Source organism: Podarcis cretensis (assembly GCF_951804945.1).
Source record: "Podarcis cretensis genome assembly, chromosome: 13".
In the NCBI taxonomy this organism is placed as follows: Eukaryota; Metazoa; Chordata; class Lepidosauria; order Squamata; family Lacertidae; genus Podarcis; species Podarcis cretensis.
In genome coordinates this window covers 38118487-38143188 of record NC_137182.1, presented here as the reverse complement: position 1 = coordinate 38143188, position 24702 = coordinate 38118487, and the positions used below count along the sequence as shown (strand labels likewise).

At 44.8% G+C, this 24702-nt stretch overlaps 1 protein-coding gene across 7 annotated transcripts; it reads left to right on the top strand.

Annotated features, from left to right (window-relative positions):
* Positions 1-519: 519 nt before the first annotated feature.
* LOC307201319 (immunoglobulin superfamily member 1-like) lies at positions 520-20435 on the top strand. Of its 7 annotated transcripts, none has more exons than XM_079950396.1 (10): positions 520-924; positions 1556-1573; positions 5550-5585; positions 6991-7185; positions 9477-9761; positions 10972-11259; positions 13722-14012; positions 15633-15911; positions 16651-16938; positions 19459-20435. In XM_079950396.1, the coding sequence occupies exons 1-10, from the start codon at positions 918-920 to the stop codon at positions 19581-19583; spliced, it is 1812 nt and encodes a 603-aa protein (XP_079806522.1). In that variant the 5' UTR covers positions 520-917; the 3' UTR covers positions 19584-20435. The 7 variants fall into 7 exon arrangements, with proteins under 7 accessions (XP_079806522.1, XP_079806519.1, XP_079806521.1 ...); XM_079950393.1 differs by having other exon boundaries at positions 6898-7185; XM_079950395.1 differs by lacking the exons at positions 520-924; positions 1556-1573 and adding an exon at positions 4148-4234.
* Positions 20436-24702: the final 4267 nt, after the last annotated feature.

Below are 24702 nucleotides of genomic sequence, written 5' to 3'. Positions count from 1 at the left end.
ATGTAATAATATTAGCATTATATGAGGTAAGTGTGTAGGCAAGCTTAGCTCATTTTTTTAGTTGCTGTTTTGTTAATTTTGTTACTATTGTTTTATAGATTATACATGCCATATTGATTTGTTTATTCTATAGTATGACTTGTGCTATATTTGTGATGTTTAGATTATTAGTGGCTGTTTCATTAACAGTCTTTTACAGATTCTAATTGTTTTATTGATTGCCAAGGGGGTGGGTCGAGGAGCCTTGCGTTCACTGTGTGCAAGATGTGTTGCAACTAGAGTGAGATAAGACTCAGTTCTCAGGCGTGCTTTGACAGAGCCTATTCATTAGCTTTTTGAAGCCTTCTCATACTGATAGAAGAATAACATTTTGCCTTTTCAACAGCATCTTGTGAGAAAGCAGAGGAAAAACTTTAGCTGTGGATTTTTAGAAGAGAGAAAAGGAATTTTGGACAGTTTTGAGGCCTAGTGTGACTTCGGGCCTAGGTGGGGCACCTGTCCTCACCTCCTTCAGATTTATTCTGTATTTGGGAAGTTCTGTTATGTTTTGTTATATGGCTGTTCTTGTTTGTAAGCCTCTTTGAGATTCTCTTGAAAGAAAAGCAGCATAGAAATACAATAAATCATGTCAAATCAATCAAATCAAGAATAATATGCAAGTTAATGGCATTTGTTGTTGAGAGGTGGGTGCTTGGAATGTTGCTAGTGAATGGTGACTGGATAGAAGTTTTGAAAAAGGAGTTTGAATTCTGCTGGGAGACGGTTGATAGAGGCAGTTGAGTTTGAAGTTGAACTTGGAGTGACAGTTGGTTGTGGATGTAGAAAGAGAGTATTTGGAGGGGAGCAGGGTTGGTATGATGGAGCAGGGCCAGTATTGTTTTAAATGAGGCAAAATAACCTGATAAGATAAATAAAAAATGAAACTGAAGGAGGTGAGGACAGGTGGCCCCACCTAGGCCCAAAGTCACCCCCCCCTCAATAATCACCCCAGGCCTCAAAAACTGTCCAAAATTCCCTTTCTCTCTTCTAAAAATCCACAGCTAAAGCTTTCCTCTGCTTTTCTCACAAGATGCTGTGCATAGGCAAAATGTTACTTTTATCAGCACGAGAAGGCTTCAAAAAGCTAATGAATAGGCTCTGTCAGAGCAAGCCTGAGAACTGACTTTTATCTCATTCAGTTGCAACATCTTGGACATGCTGAACCGCAAGGCTCCTCGACCCCCTTGGCTTCTCACCCCCTTTCCTGTGAAGAGTCCAAAAGAGTCCCAAGACAGGAGCTTTCTGTTCATGCTCAGGTGAACTCATGGGGCAGGACTCCTGAGGGAGGAGAAAGGGGAGGGAACTGGAAGGGGAATATATGCTCTGTGCAAATGGCTGTGAACCCGTGCTTGTTTTGTGAGTTATCACACTTGCTCCTTCTACCAGTTCATGGATGGTAGAAATAAAGCTTTTTCTCCAAAACTATTCCTTCTGTGTCTGTTTTGACTCCCATCTCCCTTTCCCGGGTGCAATACTTTTTCCCACCCGAGGGCAAAGCCTCATAAGGCTACAAAACCATGTGCTTCTCTACACTGTAAGTGATGATAAAACATTTTAATATTTCTGTTTTAAATAAATGGTACTGCACACACATGCCTCTTGAATGGCTTCTTAAGAAGTTGTTGTTGTTTAGTTGTTTAGTCGTGTCCGACTCATCATGACCCCATGGACCAGAGCACGCCAGGCACTCCTGTCTTCCACTGCCTCCCGCAGTTTGGTCAAACTCATGCTGGTAGCTTTGAGAACACTGTCCAACCATCTCATCCTTTGTTGTCCCCTTCTCCTTGTGCCCTCCATCTTTCCCAACATCAGGGTCTTCTCCAGGGAGTCTTCTCTTCTCATGAGGTGGCCAAAGTACTGGAGCCTCAGCTTCACAATCTGTCCTTCCAGTGAGCACTCAGGGCTGATTTCCTTAAGAATGGAGAGGTTTGATCTTCTTGCAGTCCATGGGACTCTCAAGAGTCTCCTCCAGCACCATAATTCAAAAGCATCAATTCTTCGGCGATCAGCCTTCTTTATGGTCCAGCTCTCACTTCCATACATCACTACTGGGAAAACCATAGCTTTAACTATGCGGACCTTTGTTGGCAAAGTGATGTCTCTACTAAGTAGGAGATATCTAGTAGTCCACAGTATCCGTGTTGGCTCTGGGAAGAAAGGAAGTTTAGAAATACCTGTCAAGAAGCTGGCAGTAGCATCTCAATGGGGGGCGGGTGGGGGGGCGGTGCACCCCAGGTTCCATGTCTGCGGGGGTGACAAGAAGTCACCCCGCGGGGGCTCGTGGCAGCACGAGCAGCCATCGCGCCAACACAGCCGTATGTGGAGGATCCCCCATTCCCAGCTGCAGCCACAAGCAGAGGATCCTGGGGCTGGCAGCAAACCGCTAAGTACAGCACATGTGTGACATCGCACGCATGCGCCATACGTAGCACCGTCGCACATACGCTGTATAGCGGTTTGCTGCTGGCGCCGCTCCAGCGCCGTACAGATGGTGCAGGGATCCTCTGCTTGCGGCTGCAGCCGTGAATGGAGGATTCTCCATTCACGGCTGTAGCAGTGACGGAGGGATCCCGGCACCATCTGTACGGTGCTGGAGCGGTGCCCTGGGTGTCACAACGCCTTTGTTCGCCCCTGGAAGCTGGTACAGAAGACTTGAGGGCAGTCTGTGGTGCCAGCTGAGGGCATGGCAGCATGACAACAACAACAACAACAACCTGATATTTACAAACAAGGCAACTCTTTTTTTTTTTAAAAGGACATATTTCTACTCTCCAGTATCAAATATCATCATAATCATCACCACAGGCATTGCGAATGCAGAAATTTAGATTAGTATTTTTTTTCGTTCGCGTGTGCTTAATTTTAATTTTCATGCAATTGTATGGTTCTGTTCTGTTTTCTCTTTAATTCATTGTGTCATTGAACTATATGGTTTTGGTTTTGAATGAATAAAAATAAACATGACAAAAACATCATTGGAATTGTATTTTTTAAATCTCTTTTGTAAGTTGCCTTCAATAAGTTCTCACTTAAAAAGGCAATCTATAAATATTTTAAGCAAACAATAATAACAGCAATATTTTCCATTTTTTCCTTTGGTGCTTTAATATTTACTGACCTATTTGTTTAATCACATTCATATCCTGCCTTTCCTCCTAGAAGCACAAGGCTACAAAAACAGAACCATTCCCCCTCCATTTTATCCTCCTAACCACATTTTATGCTTTGTATGCAGAAAACCTGGGTTCAGGCCCAGATTCCTCTGGACTAAGTTTAGAAATGAGAACCCTGCTTAAAACTCTGGAGAGTTATTACAGGCAATATGGAACTAGATTGCCCAAAGGTCTGCCATATATTATAATTTGTATACCACTTAATCATGGTCCTCTCTAAGTGTTCTGTAAGGCAGATCTTTGTGTTTCTAACCCAGCTTGGTTAGCTAGGACTTATGATGGGGGAAGAAATCTGATTCAGTTCTCATATACAGGCAAACCTTCTAGATTCATGCTTTCTAAAACGATATGCAAACCAAAACACAGCCATCTTTTGAAATTCACACTTCTCAAGATATTGCAATGCAGTGTAATGTGTACAAGAATAATTTTGCTAGGTAAAGTTTGCATAAAAATGCATATACTAATGCAAATAACATTAACACTTTTATTATATATGGAAAAAACTGCATTGCAAAAATAGGCCTTTTAAGCAAAATTGCATACAAAGATGAAAAGGAGAAATTTGTACTAAACTGATGGATTTTCAAGAGAACCCGTTTTGAAAAAAGTTCTCTGACTGATGTGGGACTCTGGAGAGCTGTTACAGATGGGAAATGAGAAAGATGGACTAGCTAAAGCTGATGGAGTTCCTCATTGCTAGCTAAGGCAGCCTTCCTGGCTTCCTACATTGTGGGTGAACATTCTGTAAGCAGTTCTGGTCTCTTCTTGGTACAATAATCAGCATGAAAGTAAGGGGAGCAGTGGCGAAAAAATATGTGGTATCAGATCATATGTGGTATGCAGATTGAGAGGCTTACGGCAAAGGATGGAGTGGGTGATAAAATGATATTGCACATTTCCCATGCCCTGCAAAAGTAATCTGCAGACTAACTGACTTGGAGACTGTGACATTGGAAACAGGACTTAAAGACTTCTGCTTTGCTTCATCATGAGACTTGTCCTCTTCATCCTCTTTTTCGGTGAGCAAAAAAGCCAAGGATTTGCCCCAACTGGGAAGGATGTGTGTGTGTGTGTGTGTGTGTGTGTGTGTGTGAGAGAGAGAGAGAGAGAGAGAGAGAGAGAGAGAGAGAATTTCAGCATGACAATAGTTGTCCGATCTCAAGCTTTGGCCTTCTTCCTCTTCAGGGCCTTCATCTCAAATCTAGCCATTCCTGCACATTTTGACTTCCTCTTGAGGCCCTCTTTCCAGCAGGAGATTGGGGAAGATGCATCACCATGCATTGCAGATGCATTTTTTTTAAGGGGGAGGAGAGGAGGCAGCAGTGGCAAAGCATTTACCAGTTTTCATATTGGGCCAGCTCTGCCCTTGGTGCTGCTGGGCATATGGTGCTGGCAGGAACAGTTCATCCCGGCCAGTGCTGCTGAATGGAGAGGAAGAGACAGACTGAGCCACAATCACAGGAGCAGTATAGTTGGGAAAAGGTCTGGGACTCTTTTGTTTGTGGCCAAACCAGAAGAGACATCTGGGATTGGAGTTCCTGCTGCTGAAGTTATTTATTTAGAAAAGCACTTTTTCACTTTGTTTCTCCAATCTAAACCTCTCTACCGGTTGCTAGATGTCCCACTCAGAAAGCTGGGCATTTGCAAGCCTGAGTGGTCCCACTCCAACTGCCTTTATCTAAAAAATGAAATGTTGTGCAATCCATTGGACTTCTTCCACCTTCTCTATTTTAGCATCCAGTGAGTATGAGGGAAAGGGATTGGAGGGGAGAGGATGGTTGAAGTGTGAGATTATGCAACAGGGGAATGTGTATGCATGTAGTATAATCATGTAAGAAAGAGCTAGATCTCTCATTTCTTTGCATGAGCATTGAGTTCACTGTTGTGAGCTCACAATCTGAAACCTGTAGTTAGGCGACTGAGGAAACCTTTGGCCTACAGGCTATTTTCTCCAAGCTCCACCCACCTAGGCTACATCTGATGTCATGTGTGAGACAGGTACAGATATGATTACAGTAGAACAATCAGAAGCCTACAGTGAGCTCTGCTTGTTCCCTTGTGAGCAGGGCTCCCTTAAAGTGCTAAGCAGTTGACTAGGCAGAGACACCTGCAAGAATTAACTGCACCATTTTGAAGTAGTTTGCATTGAAAGCACTTCCGAAAACAGAGCTTTTTTTTCCTCTGCAAGAAAGAAAACCCTCCATTTCAGCAAGCAGCTCATTGCAAACTATTGTGTATATAGCTCTTAAATAAAGCACTGCCTATATGTGTTTACTACTGGGGATGGAAGGATATGGTGTGGAATCAGTTCAGTTATTTATTTCTTCTTTCCAGGCTACCCTATAACTAAAGAGGAAAACGTTCCAGAAGGTAAGGACCCGACAAAGCTGGATGGAATGGGGAAATGGCTCCAGTAGCCTCAAACCTTTTAGATATCACATGCCTCCAGCGTCTTTGACTTTCATTCTTTGGGGCTCTTCCAGTCTCCAAGGTCCTGATCGAGCATTGCATGCAGATGCCTGTCATTCAGTCCTGTTGGCCACTCATGAAGTTTTGGGATTTCGATTGGGGAGGGGCATGCTCTTCAAAGGCACTCTACATAGGGTATGTTGTGTGATTTCTGGAATCACATAATTGATAGCATAATCACTGTCATTTTAAACTAAAAAATGGACGAGAACACACACCATTCTAAGCTGGTTTTTAAAATATCTAAGAAGGCACTCTTGGCCACTACAGCCACATTCAGGGGCAGTGTCAGATCCAAAAGTCTATCTGAACTTCAAACTTGAGTCCTCAGGGTGAGTGCAACCCCACCTAAAACTACCATATTTATACATCTACCCCATAATCCCTAAGCATGTTCATCTTGTTTTGATATCATAATTTTCATTCAGTTCATGCCACCCCCCACCCCGATCACCCTCTAAGAACTTCCACTATTTTTCTAGCAGCAGATGGAAGAGTGAGAGGATGAGGTGGGTGTCCTCCACACCCTGGCAGCACTTGAGCCCAAATATCTAGACAATCTCACTCACACAGAAAGTAATAAGCACAGGAAGCAAGAAAGAACCTTGCCAATATACTCGCAGAACCACCTTCTGGGACTTGTTCTCCAGGAAGGACCAGAACCACTGCAATACATATTGTATTGTTTTTATCACGTTTTATCGCATTTATATTGCTGTACGCTGCCTTGACACTTTACATGAGATACAATTTATAAGTGCTTGTGTGTGTGTGTGTGTGTGTGTTATATGTGATGCAAGAGAACCAATAAGGACACAATTCCCAGGTAAGATCTTCCCCCTATTGCGTAGGCAAGGTGGTCCCTCCCCCTACCTGGCCTGATCACCTTGGCAACGCAACTTGAGATGGGATTGGGCAGCTGGCTGAGGTAGGCAGAGACTTCCAGGTATTCCACCTGGGGAAGGCGAAGCCAAGCCTGTGCTAATGGTGCCGCATAGGGTCCAGGGGGCTGCGCGCGACCACATTTAATGTGGGGAGCGGTCATTCTCACTTCCAATGCTTGGTATAGGTTGGAACTGTTGGATTGTGTTCGCTTTCTTCATTCAGCAATTTGCTTGGTTCCTAGAGATGAAATATTCCCAGAGATAGGTTCTCTCTTGCAGAATCTCTCCCCACCATCCAGCATACTGTTTCCTTTTTGTTGTCATTCCAGAGAGAATTTTCCATCCTCCCCACATCCACATGAGCCCTAGCTGGATAGTCTCGCTGGGAGGAAATGTCACCATCTCTTGCTGGGTTCATTTAGACTGCTGGCTGGATTTCTTTCTGCATAAAGATGGTGTGAAAATAAGCACCACCAGTGGTGGATATAAAAGAAAGGCACTGTTCCACATCAGTGATGTCACAAGAAAAGATGGAGGGACATACAGCTGTCACTACAGAATGCCACTGAAAACATACCGGTCAGAACACAGCAACTCCGTGGAGTTGTTTATATTAGGTAAGAGGTTCAGCAATTGGCTAAGGGTGGAGGGGGTTGTAACTTTGTGAGGGGTAAATTGCACTTCCCAGAATCCTCTGAGGGAAGCCATGACTGTTAACGTGGTATAAATGTGATTTAGATGTGTGGAGTGGATGTGACCAAAGTCCTGCTCAGCCTTATAGAAGATAATCCTGCTTCATTAGTTCTAAACCTGATTCTACAGAATAGTATTCCTGCTTTTCTGGGGCAACCCAGTCAGATGGGCGGCATATAAATAATAAAATTATTGTTATTATTTTCTCCTACCAAGAAACCTGTGTATTTTGCCTAAGGGCATAGACAGACCTAAGTAACATCTGGATTTTGGGCCCTTCAGACTGGCAATTTATTGCAGGTGTATTTGTGACACTATAGTAATGTTAGTGGTGGTTTTATTCTCTTTTATTCTGTGGTGCATCTCAAATGCTACCACATTATTGCTGTCCAGGCTGGCTCTAGTGCCACGAAAGCAGGACAAAAGACAAAAAACAAACCCAGAACATTTGTAGTGTTCTCTATGTTAACTGTGCTCAGAATGCTACCAGGGTCATAGATGAGCTTGCTTTCAATACTGTTTGAGCCTGCGGAAGTTTTGAGACGGTCACACTGTTCTGTCCTCACAAGGGTCAGTTAAGTTGCAGAAAGACATTCTGGAGACTGATGGTGTAACACTCCTCAAGGATATCTATCACCAAAGGACATCTTACACAAATCGCCTCACCACCATTACTGCACAACCAAGATTAATAACTGACCCTTGTGGGGGAAGAACACACACTGCTTCATTTTCAAGTCAGTGCATATCCTGTAAGTGCCTGCTGAAATCCCTGATTTATTTTTGCCTCACTTTGGTTGTGCTATATCCCCTTTGGACAGAAATCATTCAGTGGAATTGGGGAATTAAAGCTGCAAAGAAACGTCAGCTTGGAGAGCCCCCCCCCCCCCAAAGCAGAATTTCAGCATGTTACAGAACGTGCACTGATTGGAAATGAAGCAGTATGGCCACCCCAAAACTGTTGCAGCTACAAACATTATTGAAAATGGGCTCACGTATTACCAACCCAATAGCATCATGAGCACAAATGATCATGGCTATTCAGTATATTTAAAAAGAATGTCTGGAGGGGCCTAAGGAGTGAATGAACGTGAAAATTGCCTAATATTGGATCCAGGAGAAACTGACTCCTGGATTATTGGGCTCGGGGAGTAGAGAACCTGAGAAAGGTCTCTGTGTGAGATTATCAAAAATTAAAAGGTCAAAAATTATATGCCCTTCTTCCCAGAGGCGCAAACTGAAACCTGGTACAAACTGAAACCTGCATAGCATATGAATGTCTGCTACTTCCTCCCATATTCTATGTGACCCAGAGCAGATTCCATCTATCAGCCAACATTTCCTCTCTGCCTCCATCTCCCTGCCATTGCTTTGGTTATCACCAAGCAGACAGATAAAAAGTGCTGGGGAACCCAAAATCTTCCACACCTCTTTATGACATTTTGATTGGCCTAATAAGGATACTTGCCCAATATGGTTTCTGGATGTGTTTTCCCCCACCTTGTGGACCAACATATAGACCTTTCTATTTTGGCAGCCCATGTTTGTTTGCTTCCTGGACTTCAAAACTGTGGCTATTTTAAACTAGCAGATCCTTGGGTCAGCTTGGGTGGATACTTGTGAACCTCAGGGGCATTTAAATGGTGTTGCCCTCTTTTTCACTCCAGTGACAGAAAGTGCAGAACTGGGAGGTGTGCTGCCAAATACCGCAGTTCTTTCCAAGGATATCAGGACAAAAGGAATGAGGAGGTGGAAGGGGAACCAAAACAGTTTTATTAACAAATAAACAGCAGTCATACAAAGCATAAAATAAAACATACCCGACAGGGGCTACCCAATCTCCCCTTCAGCTGCCTGGAGCCCCAGGTAGAGCAGCAGGAGAAAGAGCCCAAGCATCAGGTCCTTTGCTCTGGACAGAAGCTTACTGGGCCCCTCCCACTCATGGCTTTTATAGCCTGCCTTGATGTAATCAAGTGCACCTGGCATTACTCATGATGAATACAGGGTGGCTGAGAGTCTCCCACTACCTGCAGCCGGCATCCAGCCAGCACTTGCAACACAGAAGAAACTCCCGACAGGTGTGTAAAACACAAGAATCCAACTGGGGATGTTAAAGGGAAAGGGACATGTCACCGAACTCCTCGAAATACAATTGTCTTCCGCATTTCCACCACAGGAGGGGAATGACCACAGCCCTGTCTCTTCCTTTCCACAGATCCTAGCCTACCCAAACCCACAATAAGCCCCATTGGGATGAGCGCCATTGAAAAAAATGCAACTATCCAGTGCCAGTCCCAAAGTCCACTTGCAGGTTTCTATCTCCAAAAGGATGAAGACCAAATGGATCATAAGCACATGGAGACCAATGGGACTAGGGGCAGCTACACAATCAGTAGCATTAGCCGGGCAGATGGAGGAGGTTACAGGTGCCGTTATAGCTCTGAATCAGAACCCTTTGTTATCTCAGAGCCTAGTGATCCTGTGGAGTTGCTGCTAGAAGGTAAGGAATCTCTCTCTCTCTCTCTCTCTCTCCACACCTCTCACCATATGGATTCATTTCAAAGAAAATTTTTAATGTCTGCAGAATGTCTAGTAGCCAAGCACTAGGAGGCTATCCATTCAGGGCAGCTGGGAGGATAAACCAGCAGGAGCATTTCTCGAGGACCTAGTTCTTTCATCAGAAAAAGCAAGAAAGGAGTTCAGTGGTACCTCGCAAGATGAAATTAATTCGTTCTGCGAGTTTTTTCATCTTGCGAATTTTTTGTCTTGCGAAGCATGGATTTTGGAAAAGCTTCAAAAATCACCAAAGTCTTCAAAAACCTCAAAAAAGGCTCCTCGAAGTCAAGTCGCAACTGCACCCCCTGAATGCACCCTGGGTATTAACGGTTTTAAGAAAAAGGAAACAAACTTGCAAGACATTTTCGTCTTGTGAAGCAAGCCCATAGGGAAATTCGTCTTGCAAAGCAACTCAAAAAACAAAAAACTCTTTCGTCTTGCGAGTTTTTCATCTTACGAGGCATTCGTCTTGCGAGGCACCACTGTTTCTCAAAATATTTCCATTACAATGAAGTTAAAACTACTTTGGCAAAGTTCTAGGCTATACCCTGACACTCATTTGGGACTTAGTAGTTTGGGAGTCCTGAGAGTGGCATACGCTGGGCAAATGGATGGGAAAGGTGTGATAGCAATCAATGTGATTTATTTGGTTGGAGCTGTGGATTTGTGCAATGACAGGTGATTTTGGCCAAAGTGCATCATTGGGAATGTTGCTGAAACACATTTTATTCCCCCATATTTCCAAGGCAAAACCAGCCTTTCAGGGTCTAGCGATGCCTCTATCTCACCCAATTAAGATAAATTGAAGCAAGATGACAAGGGGTAGTTGAAACCAAGTGCTTGCACTTTCAAAAAAGGCAAATTTCTACCCATTACAGCAGGGATGTGAAATCTTTTGTTTTAAATTTTCTTTCTTTCTTTCTTTCTTTCTTTCTTTCTTTCTTTCTTTCTTTCTTCTTTCTGCATGCCCTTGGTAGTTTGGGCTAAAATGAATATAAATTAATGATTCCTATATGTTTTCTGAGTGAAGTTATAACTGTACAACAGAGGGTAGCGCAATGTCCCAAATGTACCTCTCTGGCCTGCGATTGAGGACAGGAACCATCTTAAGATGGTTGTGATCTCATTTCTGCTTTCCTTCTTTCTGTATACAGATCCCAAATTACCCATACCTGTCATCTCCATCTACCCCAGTTCGTTTGTTTCCCTGGGCCACTCAGTCACCATCCAGTGTAAAACTGAAGAACAGTCTGCAAAGTTTTTTCTCCATAAAGCTGGAGACCCGAAACCAAGGTTTCTCACAAGCCCAAAGTCAAATGAGGGAGAGCTTTCCCTGAACATCAGCTGGGAGGACAAAGGGAGCTACAGGTGCAGCTATATACCTCAATCAAATCTTTTCTTGCACTCACGCCACAGTTCCCCCTTGCAACTTCCAGCAACAGGTGTGTAATATCTAGCTTGCCATTTCCTGGCTCCCTGTAGCTTCTCATTGTCCTTGATTTGTCCGTTAATTAATTAATTAATTAATTAATTACTTGAAGTCAGGTATTACCAGCTGGAGGAGGAGGAGGAGGAGAGGATAGAGAGAGAATAAAGAGCTGTGAATGGATGGGGGCACTCTCTTCCCATCCTTTGGACCCCCCTGGGAAACCCAACAAACCTGCTGTACCTGGAACTGGGTGAAAAAAGTGCAGCTGAATGGGACACAGCTGTGGGCAGCCTGAGGAAGTACCTGCCCATAAAAAGCAAGTCTAGAGTGAGGAACTGGGGTGATGCCCTCTGTTTCCAGCAACTTTTCTCATTGCGAGACCTTTGTGGGTGAGCTGAGCGTTTCTTGGACCCTGGATGAGAGCCCAGAGGCTGAGAGGGAGGTTGTTTTAGAAGGATATATATATATATATATATATATATATATATATATATATATATATATATGTAACTTTGTATTAATGTAACACTTTTATATGTATAGTAACTGTATTTTTGTAATATTTTGCTTTGTTTGTCCTGGCTTCAGTTTTCCATGCACCGTTTACAGATATTTTAAATGTATTAACGTATTTTTTGCCCCATAGGATGCACCGGCCCATAGGACACACCAAGTTTTTTTGGGGGGAAATAAAGGAAAAAAAAAATATTTCCCCCCCAGGTGCTTGTGGGGCCGGCAGCGGGGAGAAGCGCTCTTCTCCCCGCCGCCCACCTTCAGACCAGGTCCGGGGACAGCGGGAAGACGCGCTGCGCCTCCCAGCTGTCCCCGGAGCTTGCGTTTTTTTTGGGGGGGGGAATGAATAAAAAAAAATTATTCCCCTCCCCCAGCCGCGGAGGGCTCCACGTGCTTCAGGCTGCAGGCTGCCGCCCCAAGCCTTGCGCGCCCGGCAGGTCCTCCCACCGGGCACGCAAGGCTTGCGGACACTCACCCGAAGCACGGGGAGCCCTCTGGAGGGCTCCCCGTGCTTCGGGCGGTAGGCTGCTGCCCCAAGCCTCATGCGCTCAGCAGTACCTCCCGCTGGGTGCGCAAGGCTTGTGGACACTCGCCGGGGCTGCAGGCTGCTGCCCGCAAGCCTTGTGAGCCCGCCGGAACTCCCGCCGGGCTTGCAAGGCTTGCGGATAGCTTCCTGAAGCCTGGAGAGCGAGAGGGGTTGGTGCGCACCGATGCCTCTCACTCTCCAGGCTTCAGCAAAAGCCTGCATTCGCCCCATAGGACGCACACACATTTCCCCTTCATTTTTGGAGGGGGAAAAGTGCGTCCTATGGGGTGAAAAATACGGTAAGTGGTACAGTGGTACCTTGGGTTACATATGCTTCATGTTGCAGACTCAGCTAACCCAGAAATATTACCTCGGGTTAAGAACTTTGCTTCAGGATGAGAACAGAAATCGTGGTCTGGTGGTGTGGCGGCAGCAGGAGGCCCCATTAGCTAAAGTGGTGCTTCAGGTTAAGAACAGTTTCAGGTTAAGTACGGACCTCCGGAATGAATTAAGTACTTAACTTGAGGTACCACTGTATAGAAATTAAATGATCCATCAATCAATCAAGATGGGTAGTGAGATCCTGTACAAGCGTTATTCTATAAACCACATTTCTGTGCCGCCAAATCCAAATTGTGCCTGCTTAAAAGGTAAAGGTAAAGGTATCCCTGACTTTTAGGTCCAGTCGTGGACGACTCTGGGGCTGCAGAGCTCATCTCACTCTATAGGCCAAGGGAGCCGGCGTTTGTCTGCAGACAGCTTCCAGGTCATGTGGCCAGCATGACTAAGCCGCTTCTGGCGAACCAGAGCAGCGCATGGAAACACCGTTTACCTTCCGGCCAGAGTGGTACCTATTTATCTACTTGCACTTGACGTGCTTTCGGACTGCTAGGTTGGCAGGAGCAGGGACCGAGCAACAGGAGCTCACCTTCTGATCGGCAAGCCCTAGGCTCTGTGGTTTAGGCCACAGCGCAACCCGCGTCCCAGATGGCTGCTTAGTTAAGGCTAAATGCACCATCGACTGCCAAAACTTCTCTCACAGCTTTAAGAGAAACTGCTCAGATGTAACACTCAATCTTTAGTGTGCCCAGAGAAGACTCTGTTGGCAATTTCCGGGGGGAGGGGGGGGGAGAGAGACACAAATTATCATGTAACAATGTGAATAATATGCCAGCCATTTCTCCTCCTTTGTCATCCAAGCAGTTTTACGGGTAGAAGAATTGACTTTTTTTTTTGGAAAAATGAATGCACTCCTTTGTGGATCCTTGGTCAGATGGGTGGGGTATAATCTCTTCACTTAATGTTGCATTTTAATCTTGTTTTTAAGTTGTATTCATTCAACTCATTGTTATTATTGGTTGTTAGCTGCCCTGAGCCCGGCCTTGGCTGGGGAGGGCGGGGTATAAATAAAATTTATTATTATTACTATTACCTAGATCACAGCTTACCCAAACCAAGCATCAGCCTGAGCCACGATGAAGAGGTCACCCTAGGAAGTAATGTGACGATTGATTGCAGAAGCAACGCCACTGCTGTCAGGTTCTATTTCCAAAAGTATGGAGTTGCGAAGCCTGTTCAGCTCATCCAAAACAATGGAACTCTTGCCAAGTTCTCCATCAGCAACGCAAGATGGGAGCACTCGGGATATTACAGCTGCACATACAGCACCCTGCCAGATTGCTTTGCCATCTCAGAACCCAGCGATGAGGTGGAGTTACAGCTAACAGGTAAAAAAATATATCTGATTTTGCATGCATCTGCTTCCCAACTGAAAGACCCATTCATCTTTGGTGGGTTTCTTTTTTAAAATTAATTGAATTTTAGCTGCAGCTATGACTGCTGGGTGAGAGAAACGTGCTAAGAGGAAGGTACGCTTGGCAAATCCACACCGTGATCAGCTCCCGTCCGGAAACCAATGTCCCCACTGTGGAAGGACATGTGGATACAGAAAATTGGCCTCCACAGTCACTTACGGACTCATTGTTAAAACTGTGTTTATGGAAGACAATCTTACTCAGCTATGAGTGATTGCCAAAGAGGAAGAGTTAGTTGTGGCAAACCGTGATGAGGCTATTTGTACAGGGCAGCTATAGAACCATGGGAATCCTTTACTTGAGGGTATATGAGAACATTATAAATTATTATTATTTATTTATTTTATTACCACCACCACTGCTACTACTTTGTCACTTGTTACTTGAAGGTCTCCAGGCAACTTACAACACATCTAAAACAGTAATATAAATATAACATAAAATATAACAGGAAGTTGGCAACGCAACAGCTTGAATACCCTGAAAAGCCCGGCTGGATCAGGCCAGTGGCCCATCTAGTGCAGCAACCTGTTCTCATAGTTGCCACCAGATGACTGTGGGAAGCCCAAAAGGAGCTGAATGCAGCAGCAGCAGCTCTCACCACTGGTTCTCCAAGATATACTGTTTCTAATAGTGGAGGTTCTCCAGTGGGGAAATCATTTGGGAGAACAATGAGGTATTCATTTTAAAACAAAAAACCCTCATTGTTTACACACACACACACACACACACACACACACACACACTATTGTTGTAACTTGCCCTGGATCTTAAAATGAAGGGTGGGTCAGCAATCCAAATTACTACTACTACTACTACTACCACTTACTACTACTAGTAGTAGTACTACTAAAAAGATTTCCAAACTCTTGAACTTGAGGCATCTTTGGCAAAACCCTAGGCTAAGTTCCAGTGTAAAAGGTAAAGGTACCCCTGCCCGTACGGGCCAGTCTTGACAGACTCTGGGGTTGTGCGCCCATCTCACTTAAGAGGCCAGGGGCCAGCGCTGTCCGGAGACACTTCCGGGTCACGTGGCCAGCGTGACATCGCTGCTCTGGCCAGAGCCAGAGCCAGAGCCAGAGCTGCACACGGAAACGCCGTTTACCTTCCCGCTGGTAAGCGGTCCCTATTTATCTACTTGTACCCGGAGGTGCTTTCGAACTGCTAGGTTGGCAGGCGCTGGGACCGAGCAGCGGGAGCGCACCCCGCCGCAGGGATTCGAACCGCCGACCTTTCGATCGGCAAGCCCTAGGCGCTGAGGCTTTAACCCACAGCGCCACCTGCGTCCCAAGTTCCAGTGTACACACAGGTAATTTGGGGGTCCTGAGGCTGGATCCTGTATACAAGGAAATGGGGGAAAAAAAGCAGTCTCAGTAAAGATGAATCAGATGGGAAAACTTCATATATGTTAATGGTGGATTATTTGAGATGATGTGTGAACTGTTATCTCTGCTACTTCACAAACTAACATCTGTTTGGAAAAAGGCTAGTTGCAGCTCCAGCATCTCACTCACAACCTTTTCTCAATTGCAGATCCAGACCTAGCCAGACCCACCATCTCCCTGAGTCCTAGACGACCACTTCCTCTGGGGGGAAATGTGACCCTCAATTGCCAAGGCCAAGGTGTCCGATTCAAATTTTATAAGCATAGAGAGAATTTTGTACCACAGCTGTTGAAGAACAATTTGGATGGCGCTCACCTTGTCATCAGCAACCTGAGCAGAGATGATGCAGTAGGATACAGCTGCAAATATATCAGTATATCAGAAGTCTTTTCAGTCTCTAGTGAAATAGTGAAACTGCTGATCTTAGGTAACATAAAGAGTTTTCTCATGTTATGCTATCTCTGGGGGGAAGTCAACTATACCTGGGTTTAGTTACCTGTGATAAACAGTCTACTTGGGAAGAATGTAAAAGCCAACATGTGTAGCTATGTATCTTCTGAATAGCCTGGAGTTCTCTTCGCATGCTCATACATTCTCTCTACATGGTTTTGGATGTGTGTGGTTTTCTGTGACGAATATTTTCCTCCCTGAGCACATTCCTTTTAAAGAGCTTTCCTTCCTCTTCCAGGGGCTGCTCTCAGGTGGAAGTGAGATTAATGGGAAGTGAGAGAGGAGGTGGGGAAGTTGTGTGAAGTTGGAGTTGTGGTCCTGTATTTTAGACTGGATTGAATGCCCAGTTGGCATTAGTGGAACCTGTGGTGTCAAACATATGGAACATACGGAATTCTCACTTCAGAATTGCTTGCCTGTGGCCCATCTTGCTGTGTTTTTAGCACCAAACAAAGACCTCTTTATTCTCCCTGGCTCTTTATTTAAATCTATACTCTGTGATGAGAACATGCTGTTGTTATATCTATCTATCTATCTATCTATCTATCTATCTATCTATCTATCTTTGTGGATTTTAAGCCAGCCCCCAAACATTTATATTGAAGCATGCAAAGCTATTATATGAATAAGAAAAGGACAACGTCTCCTGATGGCCAAGAACTGGACATAATTGTTTGGCGGTTGACATCTCACTTCCTGTTTCCTTTTATGCACAGATTCCCCATTGTCCGCACCTGTCATTTCCATCCAACATGGAGGATGTGTTGCACTTGGAGGGCAGGTCAAGATCAGGTGTGAATCTGATTCTGAAGATGTGAACTTCTCTCTTCACAAGACTGGAGACACAAATCCTACGCTCATGAATGGTCACTTTTATGTGGGTGAATTTACCATCAGCAATTTTACACGGGAGCATGAAGGCAACTATAGCTGCATCTATGAAAGCACAGAAGAGCCTTTTATGATTTCAGCACCCAGTGTTTCCCTGGAGATTCTGATATCAGGTATCGTATCAGGCTTTGGTTTAGGAGGTCTTTGTTTTTTTTTTTGTTTTTTTTAATAAATGTTTATTAGCATTTCAATAATACACATAAACACACACAAAAAAAAACAAGAAAAAATAACAGAAGATACAAAAATTTAGAAAAAGAAAACAATTAAAAACAAATGAAATTTCAATTGCTTATTTTCATATAACTTCTTTCTTAGACCTCCTCTCCCCTCCCCTTCTTGTATTCCAATTCAAGTTATTAGTCCTGCAAATCCTTATTACTTAATTCTCAACCTTAAACTTAATAATTTTGACATACTGTAATTTTACCTTTCCTCATTCTTCCATAAAATTATTATTACATTCCTCATTTTCATTTCCTTTTAACCATTTTAGACACCAATTTTAGCTTATCTAATCTTAAACATCTTATACATCATTTCTTATTCTTTAACATACTTCTTAAAGTCAATATTTCCCTTCCATAGCTTTCCCAACTTCCATACAAATATCAAAACAAATTAAAAGTAAGTAATTAAAAATTCTGTACCCTTTGGATTATCAAACTCCAACCCCCCTTTCCCGGTTTGGTCCCCAATAAATGTTCATCAATCAATACTGTTTAACCTGGAGATCTCACGTCCGAGGCTCTCAAGTCACCCTCAGTTCCTCTCTGCCGGCCTCTTGGATAGTCCTTTAGGTTAAGCCCCAAGGCTCGAAGGGGCTCTGACCCAACAAGATCCATGATTTTTCCAGTTGGCCCTCCATATTTAAGATTAATGCTAATGAGGTGCTCCACTCTCAAATTTGCAATTTCCAACTCAGTCCAAACTTTCCACCTCAAGTTTTTATTCTCCTTTGTTGTCTGCATGCCAGGCCCCAAACTGTAATTCTCCCTTGACATCTGCAAAATTACCAGTCCACCTTCCTTTTCCTCAAAATCCACAGTCTCGTGACTCTCAAATTCCTCTTGTTGTTGATGTATATAAACTTCCTGCCTCCACTCCCTGTCAGCTTCAGCAATGTTGTTTACTGCCAAGGCCAGGGTGTTCGCATTTGTAGTCAAAACATCTGTCTGATCTTGTAACTTTCCCAGGAGAGCCAGTATTTTGTTGAGTTTAGTCTGATTATTGCTTCTTTCAGCCATTTTTACAGTGTCTCTCAGTTTAAAAACCAGTCAGTAAGTTAATTTGTAGCTGCTCTCCCTTATTTTCTAGAAGTTGCAACAAATATAGCCAGCAGATGCAACAAAGACAAAGTTCCCTTTATCCTTTCCTTTTGACAGCTATTTGACAGCTGTCAAAATCTTCAATAGTTCCTCAACAGGTTCTCTCACGGGGCGTCCCCGGGTTCTGGGGGGGGTGAAACTTTAGCTCCAAACGTCAAGTTTATCCTCCGGTAAAGTTTATATCGTCAAGCCGTGAAGTTTTTTTTTTTTTTTTTTAAAAAAAAGTTCTCTCGACCTTAAGTTGCCAGCTCTTTGCGTTAGAATATCTACTCAAAGGGGGGGGCGACTTCCTTTTTGACCCTTCCCCGCTCGTTCCCAATTCAGGAAAAATTTGTTTAAGATCCAAATTCCATGTTTACTCACGGGTTCTTGTTTTTGAGTCCGAATGTTTCAAGGAAAAAGTCAGTGCTTCTCCGGCAATGGCATGCGGCTTCGCTCCGCAGAAGGAGCAATCGACTCACAGCACCGCGCCGTCCCCCGTCCCCGTTCCTGAGCCTTTAAAAAGGCTCCTTCGCGGTTTGGGGGGGCGCAAATGGTGCCCGCCGAGTCACCACGTTCACAGGCATCCGCGCCTGTGATTTTTAAGGGTCCCCGCGTCGCCGGCGCGGACAAGACCCGATCCTGCGGAGCCGATTCCCTCCGGAACTCGGAGGGAATCCGCCATTAATCGGCAGCGCTAACCCGGAAGTCTGGTTTAGGAGGTCTTTGAAGCTTAATTGAAAATTCCAGTAAGCTTCAAAACATGCAAGTCTCAGTCACATTAGGCTTATTATGGTGGAGAGAGGCATTTTTATGTGCCTTTAACATCAGGCTGACACGAGTTAATTTAGCAGATAAAGGTTTCTCTAACAGGAAGATTGATGGTTGGGGAAAACAGCTCCTATTGGGGGATTATGCATATTGGCCAGATAATATACAAAATTCAGTCGACATATGCAGATTCCCCAAGGTGTGTTGGAAACTTACCATAATAACCAGAGAGTGTACAAAATTCAGACACTATATACACATTCCCCAAGGACTGTTGGAGATATATTGATTGGGAAATGTGCTCAATTCCCTCTTCACGGACAGATTACATGCACATTCTTCATAAAGCCTGGTGAATATATATAATGGTTGGTTGTTATGCACATTAAACTGCTCAGCGTATATTATATTTGTTAACCAATTAGAGAGTTTGGGGGGGTTGTTTTTTGTTTTGCAACCAAGCAGTATACAAATTATGCTAAATAAAATAAAATAACAATGTACCCTTAACATGCCACCTCATAATCCAGACCTTGATTTCTCATCTCATTCCAGATACCTATAATTGCACCCAAGTCAACATCATCCGCTTTGCCATAGGAGTTCTGATTCTTCTTCTGCTTACATGTATCATTCTCAGTAATCAGCACTTCAGAGGGAACATGATAAATATCTCCTGATATGTTTCCTTTTCCTTTACCAACAATTGCAACCCAAAAGACAAGAGGAGTGCAGTTCAGTGGCACCGCATATGAATTGGTCTCCATTATCCTCAACTCCATCATTCTTTTTGTGCAGAGGATATCTATTTGAAAACTCAAAATGCTACTACCAATGGCCCAGGTCCAAACAAGGCACTGAGATTCCTCAAGGGCAATGAGCTTGGTCTTCCTCAGATTTCTACTCCTTTCTCCCACAGAGTCCACTAAAAGTACCAGTTCCAGGAACCAAAGTCGGCACACTTCATATTTTCAGCAGAATTCATTTTGAATTACATTAAATTAGAGCAGAATTGCATCCTGATTTTGATGTGCAACATTCCTAGAGATGTTGCAGTTGTTGGCTGAGAAGCAAAGCAAACATGGCTTTGCTACTGTATGTAGCCTGACGACAAGATGATTTTTCTCAAGAAGTATGACATTTGGGGTCCACTTTGGTAAATCTCAGATATACCAGATGAGTTTCTGTGTAAGACATGCCAAGAAGTGAACTTCATCTCCCTTTGGCCCTGCACTCAAACCATGAAACGAAATGATTTTTCTACTTATGCTTTCTAGCAAAAAGATGTTGTCAAATTTCTGGTTCATAATCCATTAGGTTCAAACGGACCAGCCCTGCATCTTAATGCTAAGAGCACCTTTGTGTTCTTTTCATTCAATTAAACAGTCACATTGCCAAGGCAGAAGACAGGTGTTACTGTTTATGGAAATGTGTTTATTCTGTGTTTCTTGTTCTGTTGCTTTCAGCAGTTTTCTGTCATTTTAATGGGAAAATGTACATGAAGATTATAATAAAGATAAGCTTTCCTTTTACCAGTGGGTAGTATAGTCTCTTTGTTGAATTGTGGGTTATTTTTGGTGATATAAAATGGCCACCAGTAGGGCCTTTTCCACATAACATCCCTCAGAATGATGCTACATCATGACATAACATTGCAGAGCATTGTGGGGATTTCAAAATGGCGGCTGACTGATTGGAAGCACTGTGGAGGAAGTTGGTAAGTTTCATGCTCCTGTCCATGAAATCCTCCCCATGTATTGCTGGAGGCAGGGGTTATTCTTAGGCTACCCTACCTCCACATTTTCAGGAAGGATGTGACCTTCCAGTTCTATCATCACATTGCGTGCCAAGAGCCACCTGGAAGAAATGAATGACTCATGACAACGTGGGACAATTATGGGATTAAATTGGCCACAGCTTTATTTAAACTTTCACATGTAGGAAGACCTTGGCTTAGGCATTGGGCGCGTATCCCTCCCAGTCCCCAGCCGGGGGTTTGGGGCACATCAGGGCAATCAGGTCTGTCTGGGAAGTGGGCTGGCTCTGGAAGACATTTGTTTATGCAGAGTGCCCGCCCCCATTTCACCGCAACACTGGGGAGTGCGCTGACAACCTTTCAGCATATGGCCAGTGACTCCCCTCTGACTCAGACCCTTTAACAGGGAACCCTGGGATTGCCACTGCGGGGGGGGGGGGAGGCATCACGCCCCTCCCCCCATTTAGGGAAGATAGACTAAAGGATTCCTCCCAAGGCCTAAAACCACCAAAGTTGTGACATTTGCTATGGGGAAGGTGAAACCTGCCAATTCAGGGAAATTCCTTCCTGGTCCCTTAACAGCAGCCATCCTAAGACCGTAGCAGCACCCGCATACCTGTAAAAGAAGTTAACCTGTAAGAAAAGAGCATAAAACAAAGGGAGGGGAGGGCGGGTGAAGCTCTGGAGCTGACTATGCACTCTCAGGTAGGCTCCGCCCTTTTATCTATGCAAAGAGCTCCGCCTCCCCCCACCACAGATAGGTTCATTAGAACTGAGGTTTGGCGGGAGCCTCAAAGGGCTGTGACATGGGGAGCCAGACCAGGAACTTCTGCCGTTGTCTCAGAGATCGGCGTGCTGTGCGCTGCCATGCAAAAGGTGCCCCCCCAGTTGATGGGAGAGCAGTCATTATGGAATCACAGCTATTGCTGTTCCTTTGCACCTGCATGACTTTCTTCCCTTCCTCTGCTTCCTTCCCTCACACTGTTCTAGGGACAGAATGTAGTACCATTACATGCTTGCGCCAACTCTTTGACATCACCATAGATGCCATCTCCCGGGGGTCCTGTGTCAGGCGGCAGAGGAACCAACCCCCATGGCAGGTTGCCAGGAACAGATAAGACAAGGAAAAGTCCTCACCGTCTGCTTTTTATTCAATATTCACAGAGACAGGCTTGGGAATGCAGCCTCTTGGATGTTGTCCCAAGTGACTCTCCACCCCCTTTTCTCCCACTTCATCATTTGCCACCTTTTCCCCTACAGGTGGCGCTGAGGGCCCTCTGCTTCTGAGCCCTTTGCTCTACTACTTTCAATGCTCACTGGGTTCTGGGAGGCGGGGTCTGATCAGAAGGTCAGCGGTTCGAATCCCCACAATGGGGCGAACTCCCGTTGCTGTGTCCCAGCTTCTGCCAACCTAGCAGTTTGAAAGCATGCCAGTGCAAGTAGATAAATAGGTACCGCTGTGGCAGGAAGGTAAATGGTGTTTCCATGCACTCTGGCTCCCATCATTGTGTTCTGTTGCTCCAGAAGCGGTTTAGTTATGCTGACCACATGACCCAGAAAAGCTGTCTGTGGACAAACACCGGCTACCTCAGCCTGAAGCTAGATGAGCACTGCACCCCATATTCACCTTTGACTGGACTTAACTGTCCAGGGGTCCTTTACCTTTACCTATACCACTTTAACGGTCACAAACTAAAATGCTGTTCCAGCTCATTTTAGTCCTGGGAGCTGTCATTTGTTAATGGTGCAGGGAATTGTAAGCTTGTGAGGACATTACCCTTAAAAAATGGCAGTTCTCGGCATTCTTTGAGGGAATCCATGACTGCTAAAAGTATTATAAGAGTGTTTTAAATGTACAGATGCAGAAGAGACCTGCCAACATGTCTGCTCAACCCAATGGCAACACATACGTGTTCTTCATATCCTGAGCACAATCACCAGGACATGTTATCAGCTCTCCTCACCACACCATCCTGTTATGAAAGCAATGTTCCCCGAATCTGCTATCAATACCTCTTATGGCAGGAACCAAGATTACTTGCAGTGTTTTGCCATGGTAGGCTGTTTGCTTTCTATTTATAGCTGGAACAGAATCTGCTTCTAAACATTCTCTGCAAAGCTGTTCACTTTGGCATTGAATGCTCCTCGGATTATTTCCCATGTGCCCAAATATTTACTGCCCGTTAGCCATCTTTATTTATTTGATAACTAACAGAATGATATCACAGCTGCAAGAATACCTTCATACTTTGTATTTGCCCCCATGAGCAGGAGATACCAACACATTCCTGAAGCATGTGACTTCCATGGTGAAATGGTCACGTTTTGGATACAAAATTTCATATTCAAAACTGGAAAATCAGCCAGATTTTATTTAAAAAGTTGGAACTATACATTTGAGCTATAATGCTGATAAGGTATTATTATTATTATTATTATTATTATTATTATTCAGAGGCCTAGAAAAGGGGTGTTCCCCCCTCCCATCCAAAGGGCCACATTCCCATAGTCTCCACTAGGAGACGTAGGAAAGTTGCAAATGATACCATGCTTCCCTGCCTCTGGAGCTGTAAACAGAAGGCAATGGGGTAAGTAGATGTGATGCCTTGTCTCCAGGGATAGGCAAATCTGTGCTAGAATCATAGTTGGAGGGGGGACCTGAAGGGTGATCTTTTTCAACCCCCTGCAACGCCGGAATCACAACCAGACAATTCCTGACAGACGGTCACCCAACCTCTCTTATACAGAGATAGAGCTGGGTTAACCAGATTTCCACCTTTACAAGCAGCAAATTTCAAAATAGCTTTTGCTGATTTAAAGGCTTGCAATTTAATATTGGATAGCTGTATATTTCAGGATGCCGTTTCTGAATAAACCAACCCCAGATATTTAAACGTATTTACTTGGTTTATGATGTGTTCATCCAGGTGCCAAAAGCATGCTTTTTAGGGTGCTTCCCAAATACAATGACCTGCGTCTTATCGTAATCTATAGTTAAAGCATTCCTCGTGCAATATGAACTTAATTTCGCAAGCAGTCGTCTCAGGCTTGCCTGGGTTCTAGATATAAGTACTAGGTCATCAGCATAAATTAAGACTGAGAGTTTTTGGTTGAGAATTGTGACAGGGGCAAACTAAGACCCTCCAGTCCTTTAACCATGTCATCAGTGGCGTAGCGTGGGGGGTGCAGGGGGGGCCGGCCGCACCAGGCGCAACATCGGGGGGGGGGGGGCGCTCGCCGCCTCCGGAGTCGCCGAAGAGCTTCAGGCGCAGGCTGTAGCAGAGCCCCATGTCTCGCGGAACCGACGAGCTGTGCGCGCGTCCGGGCTGAAGGCGCCCGGCAGGCAGCGGCTCTCAGCGCTCGCCGCGGAGGGCGCGCCAGGCAGCCCCTCCTCACAGCCCCGCCAGCGCCGCCGCCGCTGCAGCTGCTGCAGCTGCTGGGCCATGTTGCATTTTCCTCGCCTCTCTGCCCTCCTCCTCCTCCGGGCAAGCGGCGTCGTTTGGGCGGCAGCGCCAGCGGCAACTCGCCTCAGATCACCTGACACGGACCCGCCGCCGCCGCCGTGGCTACCTTACCGTAAATACCCCAGCCCAGGCAGCAGCAAGAAGAAGCTGGCAGCGGCGGCAGGTTAGGGGTGCAAATTACTTGCCTTGCCCTGGGTTAGGGGGCGCAAATTACTTGCCTTGTCCCGGGTGCTGACAACCCATGCTACACCGCTGCATGTCATTAATATAAAATTTAAACAAGAAAGGCGCCAAAATGCATCCCTATTTGACTCTAGTAATGGTCTTAATTCTAGTAGTAAGATGGCCCAACCTCTGTTTCAAGTCTCCAGTGAGGAGATTCTACCACGTTCCAAGGCAGCCAATCTAGAAATGCATTTTCTTATGTATGTTTTCCATAAAAGCAATTCTATGGCAATTCAAAACCCTGCTTTGTGCTTGATTTATTTGCATGCAATCTGATATATGGCCGCAGGAGATTGTTTAGATTGAAGGAGACTCTGAGAAGCTCGAGGTCTAGGGTGGGGTAGCAAATGCGGC